Genomic DNA, 26,092 nt, shown 5'->3' with positions numbered 1-26,092 from the left:
ACACACACACCACACACACACGCCACACACACACACACCACATACACACACACCACACACACACACACCACATACACAGGCTGGGGGAAAAAGAGGAAGAACAGAGGGTTCCTGTGAAACAAGGAGCTAAGAAGCCTATGAATCTGAACTTGAAATTCGGGTTTGTAGGAAGACAAGCATTTAATACTGCTAACATTCCCTGCAGTCTGTACTGCGCCAGGAACTATGTTAAGCACTAAGTGTTTTGCATACATTATCTTTTCCTGCATTATCTCACCAATTATCCCAGCTAACTGGGCCAGATGAGTGATTCGTATTCTCAATGTATTCTGCATACTTCCAAGAAAAAGATTTAGACAATCTGGCAAATAATCACATAAGATGTTTTTTTAAAAAAAAATCCAGTTTTGCATTCTGACTCCACAGACTTTTTTTTTTTGAGACAGTCCACAGGCTGCCTCCAGCTCTCAGTCTTCCTGCCTCCGCCTCCAAATCTTAGGATTATAGGCTGTGTCCACCATATCCAGCCTTAACTAACTCATCTTGCTGAAAATTAGGAGAAAAGCCACCAATCAAAATGGAGTTTTATTAATTGTGGCATGGAAGAAGACATCCTTGACCGAGTCTTCTTGCAACTTCAAAAAGGAAGTTAGCTAAGGGTATTCATGGGAACTGAAATGTTGTAGCACATGTGTTTTAAGGCAAAAAAAAATTGTGGGATTGGAGTGAAACTCATGATATAATAGTATAAGAGCTGATAAAATTATGAGGGGAGAGTCATAAGGTCTTTTTTTTGACAAAACAAAAATGAAACCAAGCATGGCACAGATTTACAAGTAGACAATGCAACCCTGTGATGAAATATTATTGAGGCTCACTATCATAGGGAATTAAATGATGGCCAGTGTTCTTATGACACTGTGTTCCTCTGTCCATTGGGTTTCTTGGCTCAGAAGAGGAAGTCCCACAATGACAGGTATATGTGATTATGAGGCTTTTGATTTGCAATTGGGCCTTTAACTACTTATTTGTGTCCTTGACCTACCGTCATTTAGAAGTCATTGCAAAAATTGAATAGGGATTATGACATCATGAACCCAGAAGGATTAAACTATGATCCTTCTATTCAAGGGGATCAGCATATACCACCCCAAAAGATGCCAGTTGGGCATAAGAATTATTTTGTGCTCAGTGCAACTGAAGAACACAGACAGACTCTCTACTCTCTCGCAAACCAAAGGAGTCCATAACTTACTACTCCTAAGACCTTAACCCTTTGTCTTCCCCTTCTCATTTCCTGGCAGTGCCATTGGTTAAGATGGGATCTAAGCTTTGATGTCCGGTGGCGCCTTTGCATATTTCATTTTTCTTATATAGCTCTGTTTTCATGTGTATGCATATATGATGCTTCTCTTGTTAGTATTGCAAGAGTAATACTAATACAGTTTATTATACAGGGCTCAGCTACTGGACTGGGGCGGGTGCAGAATCATTTCTCTTCCCCCACACAAAGTGTATACATTAGTCCACACAAAGTGTAATGTGTCATGGATATCATATGTGGAAGTCCCCTCTGTGTGTTACTTATATTGGTTAATGGATAAAAAAAACTGCCTTGGCCTGATAGAGCAGAACTTAGGTAGGCAGAGAAGACAGAACTGAATTCTGGGAGGAAGAAAGCAGAGTCAGAGAGAAGCCATGGATCCTCAGCCTGAGACGGACGCCGGTTAGAACTTTGCCTGGTAAGCCACTGCCACGTGGCGATACACAGATTAATAGAAATGGGTTAAATTAATATGTAAGAGTTAGCCAATAAGAAGTTAGAGCTAATGGGCCAAGCAGTGATTTAATTAATACAGTTATTTCAGGGCTAAGCTAGCTGGGCCGCCAGGACGAACAAGCAGGCCTTCCTTGCAACAGGTATCTTCAATTAGGGTTTGACCAAAACGTATGTAGCTTCAAAACTACTGGGTGTGAGTGGAGGAGCCCCCACAGCATTTTTCAGGAAAACGCCTTGAGAGTAATACTGAATCTAATGTATTTGTCTGCCCAGTTGATCTCTCCCAACCCAGTCAGCAGATAGAATCCGGAAGGATGGAGGAATGTTTCTTAGTTATGAGGCAAATGTGAGAGATGTGGGTTGGCACAGGGGGAGTCCCTCGGGGTTACCAGGGCTGTCCATCGCCTGGGTAGCTTGTTGCCCTAGAGGAAGAGGTGACAGAACACACTACTATGGCAGTCAATAGCAAAGACATTCACAAGAATGCCATACAGTATTTAAAAAAAACAATCTTACCCTGGGTCTCAAACCCAGGACAAATGGTTCGGGTGCCTATTTAACATATCACAGCAGATCTGGCTGCCAGATTCTCCCATCATCCCTCAGTCCCTACCTTCCCTACCTGTTACAAGGTATGGCTGGAATACCCTGCACCTACCCTAAATTTCTCCAGCCAAGGGACTGAACACTTCCCTATATAATCCAGCCATTTTGCTACACTTGTCCTTTTCCACCTTCTGGTCTACCTTTTACTCTCTTAGCCCGTGTCTTGGCCAAGGCCATTCCTCTTGATTGGTGGCTTCTTTCTTGCTCTGCCACCCTCTCTCTTCTCACATGGCCTAGTTTAGTCTGGCCATGTTCCCTCTGGACTCTCCCAGATGTCCCAGCCTCTGCTCTCCCTTTCAGTTACAATAAACTTTCTCCTCCACCATACCCGTCTTTCCCTTTTTTATTTTATTTTTCATTCAAAGGGTCAAATGGATGCTCGGTCCATGGGTGCCTCTCACAAGCACCTCTGGTGCTCACTCTTGGTGTATACTCACTTTTCTTTTCTTCAGTTTGTAATTGGCATGATTCTTTCCCCAGTGCCTCTCCTTTATCAAGGTTTCTTTACTTGGAGACTTCTGGCAGCTCAGTCTGTAAAAGTGTTAGTTTATTCTGAGGGCTCTTTCAGAAATTACAGTGAGGTGTTAAAGTTCCCGCAACAGGGCTATTTCCAACCCTAATTTCAATCTCCGCCTATATGTTAGATTTCTTATTTCCGGCTGCAGGCTGTTCACAGAAAGCAAGGAGAGAGCAGAGGTTGCACATGCTCCAGTTCTGCCCTCAGAAGTTCTCTAGAGTTACAGAAGCCCTCTCTTCAAGTTTCCAGCGGCATCTCTTACAAATCTCTTTATGCTGATCAAGAGGACGATTTGCCTGCCTTTTGTTCTAAGATGCTTCTCAAATGGATGGAGGTGTCCTTATCAAGGTCCCCCACTGGAACTCTTCTGCACGACCTGCTTCTTATGTCTATTTCACTGTAATCCAACACACCAACACTGATTGGACAATTTAGGGTAATTTAGAATTATAGCTAAATTCCTTCCTGATTCTGAAGTTCAAAAAGATGAGAAACTTTTGGTATTATTCTAAATTGCCAAATTCTGGAATAATTTCATGGTGAACACAGTGACTGTTTTTGTTTTTGTTTTGTTTCGCTGTTTCTCATTTTAAGAGTGCTATATATTAAATAAAAATATTTATTTTTGTGCAATTTTACTTTCCTCATCCTCCTCTTCTCCCTCTTATTTTTCTTCTTGTTTTGGTTTTGGAAATGAGGTTTCTCTATGTAGCCCTAGCTGTCCTGGAACTAGCTCTTTAGATCAGACTGGCCTCGAACTCAAAGAGATCCACCTGCCTCTGCCTCTGCCTCCTGAGTGCTAGGATTAAAAGCATTCACCACCACAGCCAGCTACAACTTTTCATCAGTATCTATTAGTGAGTCTCTAATTTCCATTTCTAGAGTTATCTCTGTCCCAGACTTTGTGCTAAAAGACTAACTCTCTAAGTTCTGAAGAATGGAGAGTAGTGTTTGACAAAGAACTCTCAGATAAACAAAAAAAATTGACAATTATCTGGGAGTTATTTCTCTTTATTTTAATTATGGGTCAGAAGATCAGTGAGACACATTTGTTGCCTCAAAAGATGAGGCATGATGGTGAGGAAGAATAAGTGGGTTAACAGTCATATAGCATAAGATAAATTCTTAAAATAATAGAGATATGTATAAATTTGTATGGCATCTAGGAAGAGTAAGTGGTTAATTCTTAATAGCAAGACTAATGAAAGAGGCATGGCTTGGAGGTAGGATTAAACTTCTCAGGTTGGTGAAGAACATAGGAAGCAACATGTTTGAAGTGAGTCTGGGGACTCATCATTTATCCATCCATTCATCCATCCATTCATAAGTTTAGAATGAATGAAAAGAAAATCTGCCAACACTGTCCTACTTTCATGAATCAACTGACCGAGGTAAAACTAAACCGACAAATAAGTAAGTAAAAATAAGTATCAATTGATATGAGAAGGGAAGACTGCACAACAAAAGAAAGTTAGACGATAAGTCTACTTGCAGGGATCGTTACAAAATGCTTCTAAGAGGAGTCAATATTCTAGCCAGAACTGGTAGATGAGAGGAATCAGATATGCAAATACATTGAGAAATCAGGTCCAAATCATGGGACAGGACCATAGGCCCCAAGAAAACACAGTACACTTCTACTCTAGGGCAAATGGTACAAATATTGGGACATCTGGAAAAGGAAGTAACATGTTCTGATGTATTTCAGGACAAGTTGTCCAAGGCAGATTATTATTCCTCAATTTGCCTGACAATGGTTATCACCATTTTTTTTTTTGGTCAATATCTGTTTGTTTGAAAACTAGAAACAGAGACTTAAGCATGAATCAGAGATGTTGCCGTATAGGAAAGTCTTGAAGTTAGTAAAGGCCAGACAATACAGGGCAGCAAGAGGTAAAAGCAAGAAAGAGTAGGCTGGAAATCACAGATATGATCATAACTAAAGCCAGGGAATGGATAAGACCAGCGGAAGACTATAGAGACAATATGCATCTAAAAGTCAGTTGGCTAGTAGTCTATGCATATATTGCTATGGACCCTGCAGTAGGTCAACAAATGCACTCTACAGCCCACTATGACAAGGACATGTTAGTTTGTCCAGAAAGACTTCCTCAAGAACACATCATCCTGATCATAGGCTTGATTCTCAATTTCTCATGGTTCATCCAGCCTAGACTTCCTCCCACTCTACTGCCATGGCCACTCAAGTATTATTTCAGCCACAGATCTTATAAATGGAGTGATAATATGTGTGTGTCTTACTTTTCTCATTTCTGTGACAAAAAAAAAAAACATTCAGCAAAAGCAATTTGAGGAAGGGTGGTTTTACTTTGGCTCACGGTTCTAGGGAACACAGTCCACTATGGTGGAGAAGGCATAAAGACAGGCACATGGGACAGCTGGTCACATTGCAGGAACAGTCAGGAAGTAGGGGATGAATACTGGTACTTAGCTCATTTTATCCTTTTTATTCAGACTAAGGTCCTGGCCCCTGGAATGGTGCTGTCCACATTTAAGATCAATGTTCCTGCCTCAGTCAACCCAATCTAGAAATTCTTTCACAGATACGCTTGGAGATTTGTCTCCTAGGTGATTGTAGCCTGTGGACAGTCAACACTAACCACCACAATGTGTGATTGCTACAGGAACTCTGCTCGGTTGCTTCATGCTATACAACGGCAGATAAGCTCAGCTCTCCTTGCCAGTCTTGGAAATCATAGCCCATGTCCTGTGCTGTGACTCATGTCCTGCACTGTGACTCATAGACTGTAGAACTGGGCAAAGTGGAAAGGATGCTCGACTTCAGATGTGGAGAACTGTGTGTCGTGCCCTCGGCAGTTACTTTGAAGAACTGGATACCTTTTCCTTGAGCAGGAACTGGCATTTAATCAGGCACAATCTGTGACGTCAACATGTGTCTTCCTTGCTTTGACTCTCATTAACTCTCACTGCCTCTCAGTGACCATGCGCGCTAGAGCTCTTGGCTGTTGTTATATTTCTGACCTTTAATTATCACTGACTTCTCCAAGGAGAAAACCATTTCTCTCCAACTTCAAACACTTCCTGTTCCCCCATTGACTCAGGGTGGTCTTGTTTGAATTTATCATCACGTCTAAATGTGATTTGGAAGTTTAGATCCTAATTGGCTCTTTTCTATCATGTGGCACTTGGAGAATGGCATTCATCAAATACATTAGCAGTGGTTTAGAAGACAGAAGAAAAACCCTCTGTAAGCATTATCCTGGCCCAGCGACTTGCTAATGAGACACAGATATGTTTTATATATTCCAAACATTTTAGACTTACGTAAAATTGTTGATTCTTTTAGAGGATACATTAATCATGCAAAAATACCTCAGTCGTTTGTAATGTTCTATGAAGAATGGACAAAAAGGACAGTGCTCTCTGAATTTCATGTCTTAAAAAAAAAAGAATCTCAGGAATTGCACTTCATCAAAGAGATAACTTACCTCTTAATAATTCTGGAAATTGCTAAGTGCAATGAGGCAGAACTTTCCAATAACATCAATGTATTAACACTGAATGAAGTAGGGAAATCAGGAGTATCTGTTCTTTTAAAAATAGATATCAGAGGTGAAATTTTTTAAAGGTAGAGTTCTAGAAATAAAACTAGCTAATGATAGAACTTCAGAAAAGGACAAAACTCAGTACTGGTCTTTTACATTGGTAGGGCCTAAGGAAGAAGAATCAAAAGACCAAAGCACAGGATTTTATGACCAAAAAAAATCTGTTTTGAAATAATTTTCACTTTTATTGAAATCACCCTGTACCACCACCAACCATGAACAGCAACCATTATCACCATCTCGGTTAGCATTTATCCACAAGGCTGTGCACAAACGACATCTTGCACTTTCATTTAATCGTCACTAATGACCCAGTATCAGTACCTCAGCATCAGCATCATTTCATAATTGAGATGTCTGTAGAAACAGGCTAACTTGCCCAAGACCACAGGCCAACAACAGGGAGAAACCAGATGCTATGTCCAGAACTGCCTCTTCTGTTTCACCTCTTAGAGAATGACCCCTCCCAACCAAGAGGTGATATATGTTCTATAGTGAACCCTTGTTTGTTTTTTTTTTTCTGAAATGGCACCCTTCTGAGTTCCTTCTTATTTCCTACCATATAAACTTCCACATCCTAAAGCTGGGTGTGGCAGTAGATGCCTGCAATCCTAGCACCGGGGAGGTGGAGGCAGGGGCATCACAAGTTTGAAGCCAGCCTCAGCTACATAGCAATTCTGAGGATAGCCTGAGATACACAAGATAAACAATGCCAAAACAAACTTATAAAACAACACTAAAGATATAAACCAAAACCAATGCATTTCCCCACATTCTAGAATACATACATCATTTTCTTATAATTAGAATGTATTCAGATGACATTGGTTTTTGTTTTGTGTTTGGGTTTTTTTTCAGTAAAATTAATTAGAATACAAGACATTAAATATCATTATGACATTTCCCATCAAAGCGTGTGTGGTTTAATTGAGACTCTTCCCCTCCCCTCACCACTGCTATCCCCTCTCCTTTCCTCCTTCCTCTCCCCGTGTCCTTGTTCCTTCACATTTATTTTTACCCTTGGTCTCCTTCCTAGTTTTTTAGGCTTTCCCTACCATTGCACCCTACTTACATATAACGTAAACCTCACAGGTCAGCATCTGCCTATGAGAGAACACACATGAGTTTGTCTTTTTGAGTTTGGGTCACGTCACTAAATGTTATGCTTTCCAGACCCATCCATTTTCCTGACTATTTCATGATTTCCATATTTTCTCTTCAGATGAATGAAAGTCCACTGTGTAAATGCACTAGATTTTAATTATGCACTCATATGTTGATGGTCATCTAGGCTAGTTCCAATTTCTTGTTCATGAAAACAGCTGTAAGTGGCAGGTTATGGAGGACTATGGTTATAGACATTTTTTTTAATGCCTAACAGATCACATCGTATATATCCTTCATGTGATATATCCTCCAACCCTGCTGGCTGACCCTATCACTACCCTGCCTGAGGAAACTCCATCCCTTACCTTTGTAAGTATCTTACTCAGGCAGAAAAATAAAGTTTCTCTTTTCTCCCATTCACCCCCTTGGTTTTTTTTAATCAAAAAATACTGATTAAATCAATTTTAATCATTAAATTAACTCAAGCAAAGTAGTTTAATTAATTTTAGTTTTAGGAAAATGAGATAATGGAAAGAACCTCTGACGACCAAACCATATCCAAACCCCAGAAGGCATTACGAAAACCCACACATGAGAGAAAATAAAATAAACATAAAGATAGCTACATACATGGCTATTGTGTGTCTCTCCCTAGGACTGAAGTTCAAGGGCTTCTGTATTCCAACAGCACAAGATAAAGAAAGCTGCAGACACAGCTACTGTGTGTCTCCGCCTAGGACTCAAGTTCAAGGGCTTCTGTATTCCAACAGCACAAGATGTGGTTATTATTCGGTCTTCCTCAAACTTCTCATTCATATTATTGATCAGACAGTGGGGAGTCAGAGGAAGGGTGTTGCACACCTACTTCAATTTGTTTTTCAAAGTGGCTGCCACAAAATGGAAATATAGAGACTCAGGCCACATCCAGTGACTGTCGGCTGAAGAAGAATTAAGAACACTCTGTGTCTTAGGTATTTTCAAAGCAACAGATGAAAGGATATGTACTTATGATCTATTCTTTTTTTTTTTTTGGTTTTTCGAGACAGGGTTTCTCTGTGGCTTTGGAGCCTGTCCTGGAACTAGCTCCAGGCTGGTCTCGAACTCACAGAGATCCACCTGCCTCTGCCTCCCGAGTGCTGGGATTAAAGGCGTGCGCCACCATCACCCGGCGTGATCTATTCTTTTAAAAAAATATTTATTGCATGTATTTGTTTAGAAGAGGGACATGCATGTGCTATGTGTGTGTGTGGAAGAGGGTAGGCAACCTATGGTAGCAGGGTCTCTTGTTTCACCACGCGGCCCTAGGGAGCAAACGCAGATTGTCTGGATTGCCACCAAGTGCCTTCACCTGCTGTGCCAGCTCCAGCTCTCTACTATGGCTCTAATGAAACTCTATCTTTAATGCTGTAATGCTGTGATCACCTTAAGATGCCAGCACCGCTACGCAAAATGCAATAAGGTGTTGTGAATTTAGTTCAGGTGCTGATAATGCCACACACATATACACCAAGAGTATGAAAGTTTTTATTACACACACACACACACACACACACACACACGTATGAACCTGCAGAAAACAGGTTCAAGCATTCCTGAAAGTTGTGCAGTAAATATTGAGAGACTGCACTATGGGGACAAGTGATGGCCAAAATGCTTTATCCCAACGCCCTTTCTCTTCCAGGCTGGAAGGTGAGACAGCATCGACCGTAAGAGAAGCACAGGTAGACAAATCTCAAACAGCTTGCCTACACACCCCCTACTTACCAAGTACTGCTTCCGGGTTGCTACAGAAGAAATAAACTTTCATCTTAAACAAACTATTCTATTTGGGGGTCAGATTATAGCAGCTGGTCCTTTTTCTAACTTATGCAAAAAAAAGAGAGAGAATGAAAATATTAGGAACCCGAGCCCATCTTTTATGAACCCCCTCTCCATGCTCAACTTTTGGCTTTTACTTTAAACAAGTATAAATAAGGAGCCTCAGATGGAACCGGCTATAAACAAGACCTAAAAGCTATGTGTGACTCTCACAGATTCAGTGTGCTTATCTCCAGAACTAACCTACAGCATACAGTTGCCTGTATACTCTTTGGGCCTAAATGGATGTAAGTAGTTCATCTAAATCATGAATATCAAATCGACAAATGAAAACTCAGGTTGATTAACATGTAGATTTCCTTTTATTCCAACACAGACATATGCCCATGGGCTCTTAAGGTTTACGTGTTCTCTATCATCAGTTAATCATAGATAATTGGATGAGGATAAAACAGACTTCGTCTCCCTCGGTGTGATGCCAAGATGATGATTTTTCTGATTCCTGGTTTCGCCTTACCCGGTGCTTTAGAATAGTTCTGTGTTGCTAAGACAACAGGGACACTGCAACAGAAAACTGGGACTGAAGTCAAGGCACGGAAGCAGCCTCAAAGGATGTCATAAATAGTGTATCTCAGGCCTTATTCACAGTGAAACCTGTAACACCTGAATTAGAAAAAAAAAAAAAGATTGTATTCTTCCAGCGTTCTTCCAGAGCATCGGGTACCCTTGACAGCTTCCACTCAGAAGGTAAGAGGTCAGTGAGGAGTGCACTGCCATCCGTTCACTTACTGGACAAAACCCTGTGGAAATAACCGAGGTGAGCCTGTCCTTAAATTCCTGCCTTATCCTGAGGGCAGCGTGTCTGCAGGGTGAGACCTGCCGCTAAGCTGGAAGTGTGCATCATCACATCTGAAGGAAGGCTCGATTCTGGGCGATAAATAGGGCAGATCTGAAATCTGCTGAGACTCACAATTGGTGTTTGGAATTCGAGTGTATGAACAGATGCAAAGGTGATGGGTTTTCCGGTGCACTTTTTTTTATGAGACAGAGTGTCACCATGTACCTCTAGCTGTCCTGGAACTCACTATATAGACCTTGCACATAGAAAGAAATCCATGTGTGCCCTCATGCCGGGCTTTGATGTACTTTTGAAGGTACCGAAAGCCCAGCAGCAGTGGGGTGAGCCAGGCTGCATCCCCAGCTCTGTCTGAGCAAACTGAACAACAGCAGGGCAAGGAAAATGAGATGCTTGAATGGACTTTGTTTAAAGTCCTAAAAGAAAAAAAAAAAAAGAAGGAAAACGGCACTTGACTCTAAACTGAAGAGTGTTCTTCATGTCATGTATAGTCTACTGCCAAAAGGAAAAAAAAATGAACAATGAGGCTGGGGATATGGCTCAATGGTCTGGAGATTGTCTAACATGTGCAACGCCCTTGTTTGGATTCCTAGCACTTCAAATAAATGAATAAATTGCATGAAGAGATGAATGAGAACTCTGTGTCCCCAGAGCTTGGAAAAGCCTTCTTCAGAATCAGGTCCCTCTCTCACAAAGTCATCTGGCTGGAAATAACAGCCATGCACAGGCTGGCAGTGGAGGATCCTTCCTCAGTCCTCAAAGGAAAAGAAACACAGTGGCCAGAGGCCGAGTTACCACCATAGAATTCCTTTTTCAAGTAGGAGTCAAGGTACTATTTACTCAAGGAAACTGGTAGTCGTGGAGTAAGGTCAATGGTTCTGCAGATTCACCTAGCAGAGTCAAGTGAAAACCATTAGACCCTTGTTTTAACACCCTGGTGATCTAAGTGTAAAAAAAAAAAAAGAAAATAGAAAAAACCACAGAGCACTGCATTTTAATATCTGTAAGAAGCATAAATCATAATGGTTTGTATGCTACACTATACAAATAAGATAACTGTACTTTCCAAAGAAAACCAACTTCTTAGAGGGTTTTCCAAACAGTCACTCCATATAGCTAAGAGCTTGACCCTTTAGCCACTGCTACAGCACGGGGGATACAGGTGATAAGTTCCCGACTCTTCCTGCTGTGCCTGTTTCTGCCACCACTGAAGAAGGGGCCTCGCGGAGGCCTGCTGCAGCCCCTTCCATCTCCTGTGCCACCAAATGTGGGCTCTGCGGGGCAGGCGAGCGCTGACCTGATGGGACAGCCTCTGGGCATGGCTTCCCACAATCCTCGTCCCCGTTAGGAGAACTTGCGCTTCTTCATGGCTTCTGCCTTGACCGCCAGGCTCTTGGCACAAATGGTCAGGACCACAATGAGCACGCCCACCACAAATGTCACCACTGGCCAGAGGAAGCAGTGCAGGAGGACGATGTCATCATGCGTGCGGCGTAGGAGAACGTCCTCTGGTCTGTAAGAGTGGAGGGCGAGGAAAGAAGAGCAGTCAGACTCTCGTTACAGCATCGGAAACTCTACGACCCGCATACGAACTGGATTTCCGGCCCAAGGGGATAATCACACTTGAAAGTCAAGACTCTGATTAGGAAGACACTGTACTTTCTGCTTCAAACCCATTTCCAAAAGCTGTGAGCTCTTGAATCAAGCAATTGGTGCAAATCTGCATATCATTTATTATATCATTTGCATGCTGCAAAATGTCAAAGGTACAGCACTATTTTGCTGTCATTTTTTTTTCACCCAAAATTGCTCCCTTTTTCTTCCTTTCTTTTAACCTCACTGGTCAACGGGTATAGATGAAGCTGAACGTGACTGACGGGTAGGTATTCTCAGCAAACCTACACTCAGTCTTGGCATTGTGCTAGATCCCAAATTATTTTAATTTGAAGGGAAAAGATTACCACCATTGTTCAGGTGAGGGCAATAGAAGGTATATAGCCATCAGGTGTGCCTAACCTGCACCGTTGCTTAACCATGAATGCAGACCAACACTCTGAAATACTACTACATCATATCATAGCATCCAAAGCCTGGCACCCTTGGTATTTCTTAGGATAACTCAGCTGTTGCATATGAACCAAAGGTTTCACTCGTAAAACATTTATTAATAAAATAAAACAATGGACTGAATGCATCATCTATGTTTCTATGTGAAACTTAGCATCCATTTGAGCCACTGCCCACTGTCTTTCCGCTGATTCTGCAAAGCGGCAGTAATCAATTTCTCTCTTGTCAGTGGGAACATTGTTTCAGTTCCCACGTTTGTCTCTGATAGAAAGCAAAGACGAGACAGGCTCCACAAACCACGCTCTCCCACCTTTTGTGATTAGACAGATGTCTGGGAGTTCAATTTTCATACAAGAGGCTTGTATTTTATGAAATATTTACATTCCACCCAAAGGAAAGTTGGCTCTGTTCTCCTACTACTATAGGCTATGTACCTATTCTGCCTTCAGAAAAATGCTGCAAAATAATGTATCCCACTATCCCCAAGAAAAATCAAAGGCTTCAGAGCCCAACGGCAGTGCCTTTAACAGGGAAATATATCCCTGGGAGCTTTCACTGGTACTAGCTCTTATTTCCCAGAAGGCTGATAAAGAACACTGGGTATTTCTCTTTTCTGTATCTGGAAGTTGCCACACAGCATCCGCAGAGACAGCTGTGCAGGCTGGATACGAAATGTGCTTTTCTTCTTTGGTGCGTAATTTCAATTTTTGTGCTTGCAGTGAGATTCTAGTTGGCATTTTAATGACAAGTTGTATTGAATGAACGAAGAATAACTGTGGCAGCGAGGCCCAGATCACCGTCAGCTTGCACCAATCACTCCAGCTACTCCTCTTGCAGCCCATTGTCTTCAAGACCTGGGCTACCATTCATTTAAGTTCTGATTTTTTTTTTCTTATTGCTGTAAGGTGCAACAGGGCTGTGACCTGTCATTCTACATGGATTTATTATTAAATAACTTTTTGCTTCTGCTGAAGAGCTGCCTGGGCTGCAGCCTTATTGTCCACGTATACGTGAAAGAAACTTCATGCCTGTGTTGGAAGGAGTAGAGGTCAAGGCCCCAGAATAGCCGAGGCTCAAGGCAGTCGGAGTCACTTTTAGAGTCTTTACTGCCAACACTGCCTCGGCTCTCTTCCCAGCTACACAGCTGGAAGATGACCCTACCTCAGTGTGCAAGAGAAGATCCAACCTGTCTCCCAAGATGCTCTTTGAGGAACACACTATTCTACGCTTTTAAAACTACTGATACAAAGAGGAGTTCTAGATTCTTCATCAAAAAGGTCAGATACACAGCAACATGAATACATTTGGTATCAGGGAAAAACAAAGAAAAAGGAGAGGGAAAGGGAATTTGGATTTTCAGTTCTATAGAAACTGCACGTGTAATTTGCATAAGTAATGTGTTTTTGTAACTAATTTTCCGGTACATTGCTTCTGTGTAGATCTGCTTTCTCCAGTCACTGTTTAGGATATTATCGAATGCCTTTATCACATATCAAACAAACGAGCTGGGGAAACAGCTCCAGGAGGGACGCCGGAACTGCCATACAGGCCGTACAGACTGTCTGAAACTCAGTTTGAAGAACAAGTGTTGGAGAAGATGTGAAGGAAACGGGCAGGAAAAAAGGAAGCCACCGGAAACTGTTGGATCCGGAAGCTTGTCTTCCCCAGAAACTCTCTAGAATTCTATCTCCTTGTTCCTGGGCAACACTGCTGTTTCAAAGCTTTACGTGACAAAGTAAAATGACTCATGCGAGCTGCATTTGAACTGCTTCAACAAATCCTTCTTTAGAGCTAGAAAAAAATTATCATACACATTTCCTTCAAAACCATGCATGTCTGTCTCTACTTCAGACAGCTCTAAGGTGCCCCACAATCTCCTTGGATAGGAAAACATAATTTCTCAGGTCTCTAGTCCCATGGTTATATGATTCACCAAGATCACCTTTAAATTGCTTCTTCTGGCCTAAGTTTTTCCATTTTGACTGGGCTTATCGTACTGTAATTGAAGGTACTCTCCTGCCTCAGTTATCTATGTCCTCTGGGCTGGTTGGCCAAAAACTATTTGACTTAGAATTCACTTTTTTTTCATGGTTATATGGTCAAAATGAAGAGGAACTTCATTAAGTGTAGACAAAGGCCAGACATGGTTACTCTCTACCCGAGGGTCCTTTTGTAGGGCGTGGGAATTGTAATGGAAACCGAGTGAGGAAGGCGTGAGCATCCTGAAAGAAGAGCAAGTATAGCCGGGAAACGTGGGAAATGCCTGCATGCAGGTTCGAATGGACCTTGTGGTAATGAAGACAACACTTCTGTTGGCTCGCTGCTTATTTACATTTAGCATTTACTAAGCACTGTGCTCCCTGGCAAACACTATGATGGGCCATTTCATTATTTATTTATTTATGTTTTATGTTCCTTGGTGTTTTGCCTGCATGTATGTCTGTGTGAGGGTGTCAGATCCTCCTGGAACTGGAGTTACAGATGTTGTGAACTACCATGTGGTTGCTGGGAACTGAACTAGGGTCCTCTGGGAAGAGCAGACAGAGCTCTTAACTGCAGAGCCATCTCTCCAACCCTAGGACATTACATCTTATCTTTTCCTCAAAATAACTGTGTTCAAAATTCTTTCAAGGGAGCACTGGAAGGGATTAGGTTGCTTAAATTCACACAGCTTAAAGTGATAGCATAATAATTTGAAACCATATCGGTGTGATTTTTTTTTTAGCTGTGTTATTTATTTACCTGTAAGCCAGCTTTTCTCAAACTAGGTTCGAGTGGTACCTGTTTCAACCCCTCATTCAGCTCCCTCAGAATCTGAAGTTGTGGGGCCCAGAAGTCTTGTAGGAACTCTGGGGTGACTCTACCTATACTTGTTTGTGCAAGCAGCATTATGTAGGGTTCTATAAGAAAAGAAGGCAGAATGTACCCTAGTAAGCCATTTATCCCACTATCCAATGCTAGTTGATACCTAGGCCCTGATGCTTGTGAGCGCTTTACTGTGTACCCTCATAGGAGCAGACAGAGCTACAGGACAGGGCAGATATGTACGGGGCAGGGCCAGAGACTAAGAGATGGACATTCAGCCCACAGTGTAGAACTGGTCATAGGAGGCCTTTGGTTCTCCTATGAGAACCAAGAAGGATGCCTCCTAGGCCAGCCTCCATTCCAACAATTGAGATAAAAGCAGAGATTTGGGATACATCATCTTCAAAACAGAAAATCGTCCCCTTTGACTTTGTCTAATCAACTAGGAGAAGTCACAATCCATGGTACTTGTTCTGTTGACCAGCGGGGAAAGAAAACGGCGATTAAAAAAATAAAATAAAATAAGGGATTTCTTTAATCTGTTCTTATCTCAACAGGGAGTGGGGAGATGTCTCTGCTGGGAAGTGCTTGCTGGGTGATAATGAGGGTCTGAGTTCATGCGCCCAGCAACCTGAACTTAGTAAAATATGAACTTAGTTGTGCACGGTTAGAATCCTACAACTAGAGGGTGTGGAGACAAGCGAATCCCTGGAGCTCACTGGGCAGCCAATCTAGCCAATCAGTGAGCTTTGGGTTCAGTAAGAGATGCTGTCTCAAAAGACATCATAGCCTAGCATGACACACACACCTTTAATCCCAGCATTCCGGAGGCAGAGTGGGGGTCAACTCAGTGAGTTTGAGGCCAGCCACAGTATAATTAGAGGAAGAAATAAGACAAGCTAGCTAAGCAATACTGAAAGACACCTGGCATCAGCCCCTGGCCTCCACACATGTATATTATGCAGCTACACACACGTGAATGTGCACACACATGCACAAATGTATACACTTTACACATGCACTACACACATCCCATAACTATGATTGCATAATTTGTGAATATGATACTATGAAAACTGTACCAACCATGAACCAAGAGGACCCACTTAAAAGTGCTGTCTCCATGAGATCTTACAGGGAACAGAGGCCCTTCTAGAGCATCAGAAGTCCTTTCCATGGTCTTAGCACAGGATTTTTTTCCCATCATGAAAACTGCTACAATGTTAAGATTTCGACCCATTTTAGCAAGACAATGAGACATCCTTCTACCAGCTCCAGTCCTCTTGCCTTGTCTTTTCAGTTTTGTGTATTTGGAATTGACCTTGATAAACCCTCCCTCGCACACATACCCCCTTTTTGTCCTCGGTACTGAACCTGTGGCCATGCACTATTATGTGCACACTCAACTCCTGAACTGTGCGCATTGCCAACTCCAGTCCTCCCAAGCAATGGAAGATGTACAATGTTTACATATTACATTTATTGTTATAAACTAGCAAGCCTGACTCAGAACATACTGTATCATTAGAAACATTTTCACACTTGGGGGGGGATTTTAAATTCTAAAATATTTCATAATTACTTTAATCAAAATAATTCCACAAGCATGGCCTAAGCCCCACATGCCAGGGCTCTGACAATGGCTGCATTGCCAAAGGACACCAAAAAATATGAAGGTTTCATTACTCAAGCCTAGTGAACAGGTGCCATCTAGGCCTGCTTTAAACCTTATTTATTATTTATAACATGACCTAGTTTCAAGAAGAACCTGAAAAGAACAATACAAACAGAAGATTTTTTTTTTTGATTTTTGAGACAGGGTTTCTCCGTAGCTTTTGGTTCCTGTCCTGGAACTAGCTCTTCTAGACCAGGCTGGTCTCGAACTCACAGAGATCCGCCTGCCTCTGCCTCCCGAGTGCTGGGATTAAAGGCGTGCGCCACCACCACCCAGCCAAACAGAAGATTTGAATAAAACAAAGTCCTTAATCTGGCAGTTGACAAAAAGAGCAATGTAATTAGAATGGGGAAAAGGAAAAACGTCACCAAGAAGAGCCCCCGTTATTAGTTTAAATAAAACTTATCTATGAGCCTCCTGGTACTCAAAGGTGGTGGGGAAGGAAATACTAGCTACCCAACTGCTATTACAGAAAAGGAACAAGAGAATTTGGAATTTTGTTAGGCTAACCTAGAAGAAGAAATATTCTGCATGTACATTTGTTTACCTAAATGAATACATGTTTACCTAAATGAATGAATGTGTTGCATTTTGAAAGACCAGGAATGCAGTTCCTCAGTGTTAATGATGAAATCGCTTCAGGGCTTCTCAGCACACTGAGTCCAAAGCCTCTGATCTGCAGGACTGAACAGTGTTGCAGAGTTTGGTATGTCTATCACCCTTGAGAACAAACTCAGTCCAACGATGCTTTCTCAACACTGGGCCAGCATCAGCCTGGCTTTTGACACTGACTGCGCCAGACCAAAACCCTAAAGCGTGGGTGCTCTGTGCTCTTGCCCTGGAGGTAACAGAATGAAAAGCCACCAGGAGAGCTAGTAATGTGTTCTCTGACAGCTTAACTCAGTCTGTGGGGGGTAGGTTTTTCAGTTGGTCTTATAAAGTTTTCTACGTAAGTCTAAACATGTGAACAAATATTCAAATGACATACCACCAGTGGGCTGAGGACCTGTGTGTGACCCCTAGAATCCAGGTGGAAAATGCTGGCCACAGTGGCCTGCACTTGGAATTCCAGCACTGGGAAGGCCAAAACAGGCAGATCCCTGGGGCTTGCTGGTCAGCCAACCCAGTCGGTTGGTAAGCTCCAAGCTAATGAGCTGTCTCAAGGAAAAAAGAAAAAGATTGAAGGCTGTCCTTTGGCCTCCACACATAACACACATGAGCACATGAACATGATGTGGGAGTGTCATATATCAATCTGTTGATTTCATTGGTTAAGGAATAAAGAAACTGCCTAGGCCCCTTGATAGGCCAACCCTTAGGTGGGTGGAGTAAACAGAACAGAAGGCTGGGAGAAAGAAGTTGAGTCAGGGAGTCGCCATGGTTCTCCAACTCCAGGCAGATGCAGGTTAAGATCATTCCTGGTAAGCCGGCTCGTGGGCTACATAGAATAATAGAAATGGGTTAGATCAATATGTAAGAGCTAGCCAATAAGAGGCTGGAACTAATGGGTCAGGCAGTGTTTAAAAGAATACAGTTTCCATGTAATTATTTCGGGTATAAAGCTAGCCGTGCAGGCAGCCGGGTGCTGGGGATGCAACCCCGCCGCTCCTATTTCAACATGAACATACACACATGAATACATGCATACACACAAACGAGCACACATACACACATAAACACATGCACACACGCATGAGCACGTGCACAAACACACATGAACATATCCACACACAAGCGCACGCACACACACGCGCGCATGTGCACACACACACATGAATGCATGCACACACATGAACACACACAAACACATGACACACACACAAAGCTTTACTGTGGTTAGGCATGAGAAATGTGGGATCCTGGAGGTGGCAGAAAGTTAACTTAAGCTGAAGACATTTGAGATTAAACTGACAAGACAAACTTCTTCTAGAAATTTCCTCCTCTGCATAACCATGCAACTTCTGGGATCCAAGGCTACCATGCATTTCTTCTCTGAGGGGTCCAGTTTTCACAGACCACTCATGCTTGCAGAGACAAACACTGTCACAAACTTCCCCTCCTAAAGGCCAGTCTGGCCATCACTGGAGCCTTCTCTTTGCCACCCTTGTATGCATGCCCCAAATCTAACCACTTCTTCTCTTAGTTGAGGTCCTTTGCGTAAAACGTACTTAACAACTACAACAAAGTCCTTGAGATAATTCATTTATGGAGAAGAAAGATCTGTTCCGTCCTATGATAAGGCACCGTATCATGCTGGCAGCACATGGCAGAGCAACAGCTCTCTTCATTCACAGGGAATAAAGGGAAACACAGAAAAGGGTTCAACAATTCTTGCTGTGGGACAATGGTCTGTATCCTGTCACTTATATTTTAAATAAATGCTGATTGGCTAGTAGCCAGGCAGGAAGTATAGGCAAGGTGACCAATCAGGAAGTAAAGGCAGGGCAACAAGAATTCTTGGAGAGGGAAGTGCAGTCCGCAGTCGTGATCCAGACACAGAGCAAGCAAGATGTAACTGCCTTGCTGAAAAAGGTACTGAGCCACGTGTCTAACATGGACAAGAATAATGGGCTAATATAAATTATAAGAGTTAATAAGAAGCCTGAGCTAATAGGTCAGTCAGTTTATAACTAATGTAGATCTCTGCATTTCTTTGGGGCTAAACGGTTGTGGGACCTGGTGGGACAGAAATCCTCAGTCAACAAATTCTCTTCTACACCAGTGACCTAAAGACTATCTAATGGTTTCCACCCTCAAAAGTTACAATACTTTCTGATACAGGAGCCAAGGGGATCACTCAGAACACAAACACTAGCAGAATATTAGTCAATGTCTTGGTTTTTAGCAATACCAAATTCTGTAGCCTTCTGGATGGAGACTGGATGAAAGCATCCTCCTGAAGATACCAAATTTGATCTATTGATTAATAATTTAAAAACTAATCTTTGACGTTTGTTTTCTATTTAAAGCTTGGGGAATAGAAATGCTGGGAACCAGAGTTTCACAGCTTAGCTGTAGAGAGCTTAATTAAGATGCACAAGGCCCTGGGTTTGCCCTCTATCAAATAAGAAAGTTGAACTTGATTTTGGTATAACTGAACCACCTTACTTGAGAGCAATCAGCTGATATGTCTAGTGGCTGGGGAAGCAGTCATATGACCTTGCCAATAAAGTAGAAAAAGCACACTTGTCTTCCTTGTGGCTGCAGGAGGGGACTTGCTCAGCTCACTGATAGTGGTGAAGAGAGGGACAAGCTACACGGGTCCTTCACAGTGAGTGTTCTTACACTGCGCTTCTCTCCTGTGGGGACATACTTGGAACCCTGGAGTAGTATAAAGTTAGCTTAAGCTGAAGGCATTTGAGACTAAACAGACAAGACAAACTCCTTCTAGAGATTTCTTCCTCTGCCTAACCACGCAACTTCTGGGATCTGAGGCTACCATGCATTTCTTCTCTGAGCGTTCCAGTCTTCACAGAAGATCACTCATGCTTGCATAGGCAAACATTGTCACAAACTTCCCCTCCCAAAAGCCAATTTGTCCGTCACTGGGGCCTTTCCTTTGTCGCATCCATGACCAAATCTAATTATTTCTTTTGAGGCCCTATACAAAAAACATACTTACTAACACTGATCCAGGTTTGTTTGCATTTTCTCCTGCTAATGTATTATTTGTCAATTTCATTCCGGTCCCCAGACGTTAAATCTGAAGGAGCAGAGGGGTTTTCCTCCCCTACACCATTTGGAGCTCATTTTGACTCACACAGGCTTAGCGATGATGCTATGGTCAGGGCTTTAAAAAGCCCGGATGGCAGCTATCTCGGGAGCGTGGTGTTGCTCCAGAGGGTTCCTATCTATGGATAGTATGCTCGCCACACATCTATAAATGTTAGTCACACCCTCCAGTTGTCCTCTGCCGTCTTTCCCAGGCTAACTCAGAGTGACTGCACAGGGGTTACCTCTCTTTTGTGGAAGAAGTTAAGTCAGATCCAAATCTAGGGGTATGCAGAGAAACATATGCACCTGATGGCAGCAGGAGAAGGAGTTAAGTGGCAGGGGCGTTATTTTGGAGAAACAAAGGCTCGAATTAATTATAAAGTAGACAGCGTATAACTAGGTACACGCTGAAGGAAGGACCCGATAATCTACCCGTGGAGGACTGCATTTGAGAATATGCGCTTGACTTAGACAAACCTAACCCTGAGGTAAATGTTTAATCCATTCTTCACGCCTTAGTTTTCTCATCTGTAAAAGGTGCGTTCATTACTTTTCCCCGTTGTTGTGAAAAATATCTGATAAAAATCAGAATAAAGAAGATTGGAAGGATCTCTCGTTTGCCTCAAAGTTTAAGAGACATAGTTCATAGCGGTGGGGAAGACGCTGGTGGCAGATGATCATATTGTGTCATTCTCAGGAAGCAGAGTGCAGACAGGAAGTAGAGGCAGGCTATAAAACCCTTAGTCTATTGAGACTCCATCTCCTCAACTGTCTACAAACTTCCAAATCAGAGACATCAGCTGGAACCAGTGTTCAAACACGTGAGTGTGTGTGTGGGGATCAAACACATGAGTGTGGGGATGATCAAACACATGAGTGTGTGTGTGTGGGGGGGTGAAGGCATGTCCTATTCAAACCACAATAGTGGGATGGCAAAAGAGCTGCCTTACTCCCGAGAACTAAATGAGATATGGAAGTGAGGTGCTTCAGTAGCTTCCTGAATGGGGAGCCCATAAGAGACAGCAGTGAGAATAATTGTCAGTACTCAGAAAAACCCGATTCTGGAATGGTGACCATACTGGGTCTTCTCCGGGTACCTTCTTCACCTGTACACTGTAAGGAGGTAGTCACAGGCAGTCCCTTTGATCTCATTAAAATCCTGGCAGAGAGGACTCTGTTGTTTTTTGATCACCCGTGCCATGAACAGTGAGCATCCATCCTGCATGGCAGGCTTACAGGGAGCAAAGGTGACCAACAGGACAGGTTCCACAAGCAAATGATGTTTTCCAATTCTACCACATACATCAGACAGAGGCAAGAAAACAGCCCCTAACATCAGAGCCTTCATTAGGAACATAAACAGGAGTTACGCGCTAAAACACATCCTACAAACATCCTTTCACAGAACTAGATGACGCCGAGGGCGGTCCCCAGCTACAGATGGGGCCCGTGTCAGGGACTGTCTCAACAGACAATTTCTAAGAACCCTGAGGGAGCTGCTGCCGCTCTGCACTTACACAGTGACATGCATCTTTTGGTTCGAGTCATGCTAAGTGCTCACTGCTTTTTTTTTTTTTTTTTTTTTTTTTTTTTTTTTTTTTTTAGAACAACCTGTCTGTCTTCTCAACCTGACTCTTGAAGTGCTGGCATCAGACACTTGTTAGGTGTAACCCGTGTCTATGAAAGCTCCTAATTTCTCAGGAAAAAAAAAATGCAGGCATCACTGTCAAGATTTGCAAGCAGAAAGTATGAACTTTTGACTTAGAAAAAATAATACTAGTTTTCATCTCTTTGCTTTCGATCTGCAGAAGCAAAGTGGCCAGCTGCCTCTGGCTCCAATCACACAGCCGCAACGGCCTTCAACACTGAGGCTTCTCTGTCATACTGGCATGGACTCTCAAACTGTGAACTGCAATAAAGCTGCAACTCCTTGAAGTTGCTTTTGTCAGGTGTTTTCCCACAGCAACAAGAAAGTAACAATGCTTCCTAGGTCCCTCCAACACTGGGATGCTAGCAGCTTAGTGTTCAAATCCGCTTGTTTCCAGGGACAGGGGCTCACACCAGCAGAGCGACTGCACACGTAAAAAGAGACCGTTTTTGGAAGCTCACTCTAACAGCCCCATTTTCTGTCATTTCCCTAAGCTGAATCATGTTCTCAGCCCTCGCTGCAGGCTCGGAGGACACGGAATAATCGCAGATTGCACACTTGCAACGTGGGTGTGAGAAACCGTTTCCCGGGAGAAGAAGACAAACACACCGATGAACCCAAAATAAGCACACGAGCCGGGATTCCATTGGGTGCTTGGAAGGCTGGCAAGAGCTTCAACATTTTGGTTCTCAAGGAAATGAGCAGGGTAAGGAATCCCCTCAAATGTCACTGTATCTCCTTCCTGTCTGAACACAAGTGGGCCCAACGCGTGCACCAGTGGCATCTTAAAGGAGGTCAAGAAACACTTTCGTCCCCATGGTTCCCGGGAGAAAAGTCAAGATGGCAAGGGTGTCACAAGTCAGGGGTAGAAGACAGCAGGCTCAGCCACACCCAGGAGGTTTCTCACAAAAGAATGGACCGAGCATCTGCTCAGCTCCACTTAGATGATCTCCCTGGGGTTCCCGGACCTAGAAGAGCTCTGCATTCTGCTAAGCTCAAAATGTGAGCTCGACAAATGTGTGCGGCGTGGCAAAAGGCCTCAGAGGATGGAGTAAAAATCTATGTCCCCGAACTACAGCTGAGCAAATCTGGAGGGGGAAACGCGATCCTAGCCTTCATGGGTATCTAAAGGCCACGTCTATTTGTTGGAAACTGCAAATGCCAGAGCTGTGTTCGCCCAAACAGTCATGCGTATTTACTTGTGTTTCTACAGATTGTGCCAACTATTTTCAGATAATTTCAAAAACAAGTGATCATATTTACTCCTCTGCTTGCCTCTCTGCCTTTTTGTTTTTTATGAGTGGGTATGCCTATGTATGTTCACGTGTGTGAGGGTGTTGTGTACGAGTGCGTGGTGGGGGGAAGTGTGCAAGCGCACGTGCGTGTAAGCCAGAAGTCAACCTCGGAACATTCCTCGGGCACTACCCATATTCTTTGAGACAGGTTGTGCTGGGGTAGTTTTACCTCAATTTGACACAGCTGACGTCATTGGAGAGGAGGGAAACCTCAATTAAGAAAATGCCTCCGTAAGATGAGGCTGTGGGCAGGCCTGTACAGAATTTTCTTAACTAGTGACTCATGAGGCAGGGCACAGCCCACCGTGGGAAGCGCCCATCTCACCTGCCTGAGTTTCCTGTCCTGACATCCTTCAGTGATGGACAGTGATGTGGAAGTAGAAGCCAAATAAACCCTTTCTTCCCCATGGTGCTTTGGCCAAGGTGTTTCATCACAGCAGCAGTAACTAAGACATAGGGTCTCTCACTGACATGGGACTTACCACAAAGCTCAGGATGGCTGGCTAGAGATGCCCAGGGAGCTGCCTGTCTTGTATGCCTCCCCAGTGCTAGGACTAAAAGCATCTGTCACCACCCCGGGTGCCTCCTGGGAATCAAACTCAGGTATTGACTGAGCTATCTGCCCAGACCCCTCTCTGTTTGTTTACAAAATCCACATCTAGCCCAACCTCTCCCACTGTGGGATAGTTTCTGTTCTTCCAACTCATCCTGCTGAAGGGCTCTGCCTGCACTGGGACACCCCCGAACCTGCTCCTCGCGGGTACATCCCTATTCTGGCCTCACGTGCTATGCAATGCTGCTGGCATGGGGACGGCCACATGAGAAGATACCAGGTAGGCACATGGCTATTCAGACGCAACCCACAGCAATTCGCTCCATAATTTTCTTAGCTAACCACTGGTGCTGTCTGGCTAGGTTCAGTTCAGTTCTCTATCATTAGACCCTCAATGAAGAAAAGTCACTCACAGGTCCATTTCTTCACGTTTATACCCCTTGCATGTCAGTAACACACTATTATTCTGGCAGCGGTGGAAAAAAAAGATTTTAAAATGTGCCTTGGGTTGGAAAAGAACAGCTGAGTCTCTTGTATATTGCAAGTTTGAAGGAAGGGTTACCTTCTACTCTAACGCTGTCATTCCACAAGGTTCCCAGTTATTAGAAGCCCTGTTTCACTACAATATCTTGTAAAAAAGCAGCTATTTTTAAGTTAAATAATTAGAAGAGTATATATATATATACACACACACACACACACACACACACACACACACACATATATAGTTGTGTGTATGTATATATGCGCTTTGGTACTGCACACAAAAAAAGAGAAGCAGGCCTAGCATTTCCACCCAGGCAACCAATGACTCACACGTCTGGACCCCCAAATTGCATCCTACAGGATACATGAATAATAACAGCTTTTACACTCAGTGTTGTTGTTGTCTGTTGTGCAATTGTGTCTCTTCGCCTCAATGCGTTAAGCAGATATTAAGATGTTTCTGGATTATAAAATTAGCCAAATTAGTTTTGAGGCTCTATTCCTACAGGATAAGTCTCTCCTTAACAAGCTCCTACAAAGAACATGCGACTGAGAAACATGCATGACAATTAGAGCAGTGACCAATGACTAAATAACAATACCTGTGTGTGCCAGCAGCTTGACGTCATCCCTGGAGCATATAATAGCCAATGTTCAATAAGACAATATGCAAATAATTAACAGCAGAGTGGCCATCCAAACATGTTTTTTTTTTTTTAAAAAAAAAATAAGAGTTTGAAGTTCACAGAAAACTTCTACGCATTGAGCAGTACGGATTCCTAGGGATATCATTTTCTTTTCTTTTGCCATCTGACCACCACTAACATTCCAGATGGGGACTACGCCTTAAAGCTGTATAAAACCCAAGGCAGATGTGCATACTCCCCTTGTCGTTGACTTCCAATTCTAAAGGGCACAGCTTCCAGACACATACTTGGGCATTTAAAAAGGCTTTCTTGGGATTTGGTTCTCCGACGTTTGCTCAACACCTACGGCTGGCAGGCATCAGGGCCACCCTACTCGCCGGCTTGCCCATGAGCAGTAAACGTGAGGGTGAGAACAGTCTCTTCTGCCTACACTCCCACCGCCCAGCCCGACACTGGCACATGCTTGTTTGGGGTGTTCTGTGGATGCTTGCTCTCCCTTATGGCAATGATCCACTTCAAGATGCAGTGGCCATTTGCTCACAGTGCAGAGATAACAGAAAAGAAGGGGTGCTTAAGTGTGCCCAGGGGTGGGGACGGGGAGGAAAGACCTTGTGAGCAGATATATGTAAGGACAACAATATAGGTTTTGGGGAATAAATGCACACAGAGTTTATTGGGCGAGGGGGCGCCATGAAAAGGTGCACATTCGGCAAACTGGCGTTTCCGATGACTTTGCCATCGGTAGTAACCACAACAAAAATGTTTACGGTAACGAGTCACTGGTCAGAATTAACAGAAACTCTTGTGTTATCATATCCCAACACGGGCTAGCACCCTGGTCCCTGTTAGCAACTCTTCATCGGGAAGGTTAAGAGCACAGACTCCGGAAACAGAGCACAGAGGTTGGAAGCTGATCTCAAAGACGAGGAGA

At 43.2% G+C, this 26,092-nt stretch overlaps 1 protein-coding gene across 1 annotated transcript in view; it reads right to left on the bottom strand.

Annotated features, from left to right (window-relative positions):
• Positions 1-9,758: 9,758 nt before the first annotated feature.
• The window catches only part of Kcnmb4 (potassium calcium-activated channel subfamily M regulatory beta subunit 4), a 56,016-nt gene continuing 39,682 nt past the window's right edge, over positions 9,759-26,092 (bottom strand). Inside the window, exon 3 of the mRNA XM_005358041.2 lies at positions 9,759-11,784. Coding sequence (XP_005358098.1) covers positions 11,616-11,784 — 169 coding nt within the window. The 3' untranslated portion in view covers positions 9,759-11,615. The remainder of the gene's footprint in view (positions 11,785-26,092) is intronic.

Source organism: Microtus ochrogaster, chromosome 24 (genome assembly GCF_000317375.1).
Source record: "Microtus ochrogaster isolate Prairie Vole_2 chromosome 24, MicOch1.0, whole genome shotgun sequence".
Taxonomy (NCBI): domain Eukaryota; kingdom Metazoa; phylum Chordata; class Mammalia; order Rodentia; family Cricetidae; genus Microtus; species Microtus ochrogaster.
The sequence above is the reverse complement of the archived record's forward strand: the minus strand, read 5'-3'. Positions and strand labels throughout refer to the sequence as shown.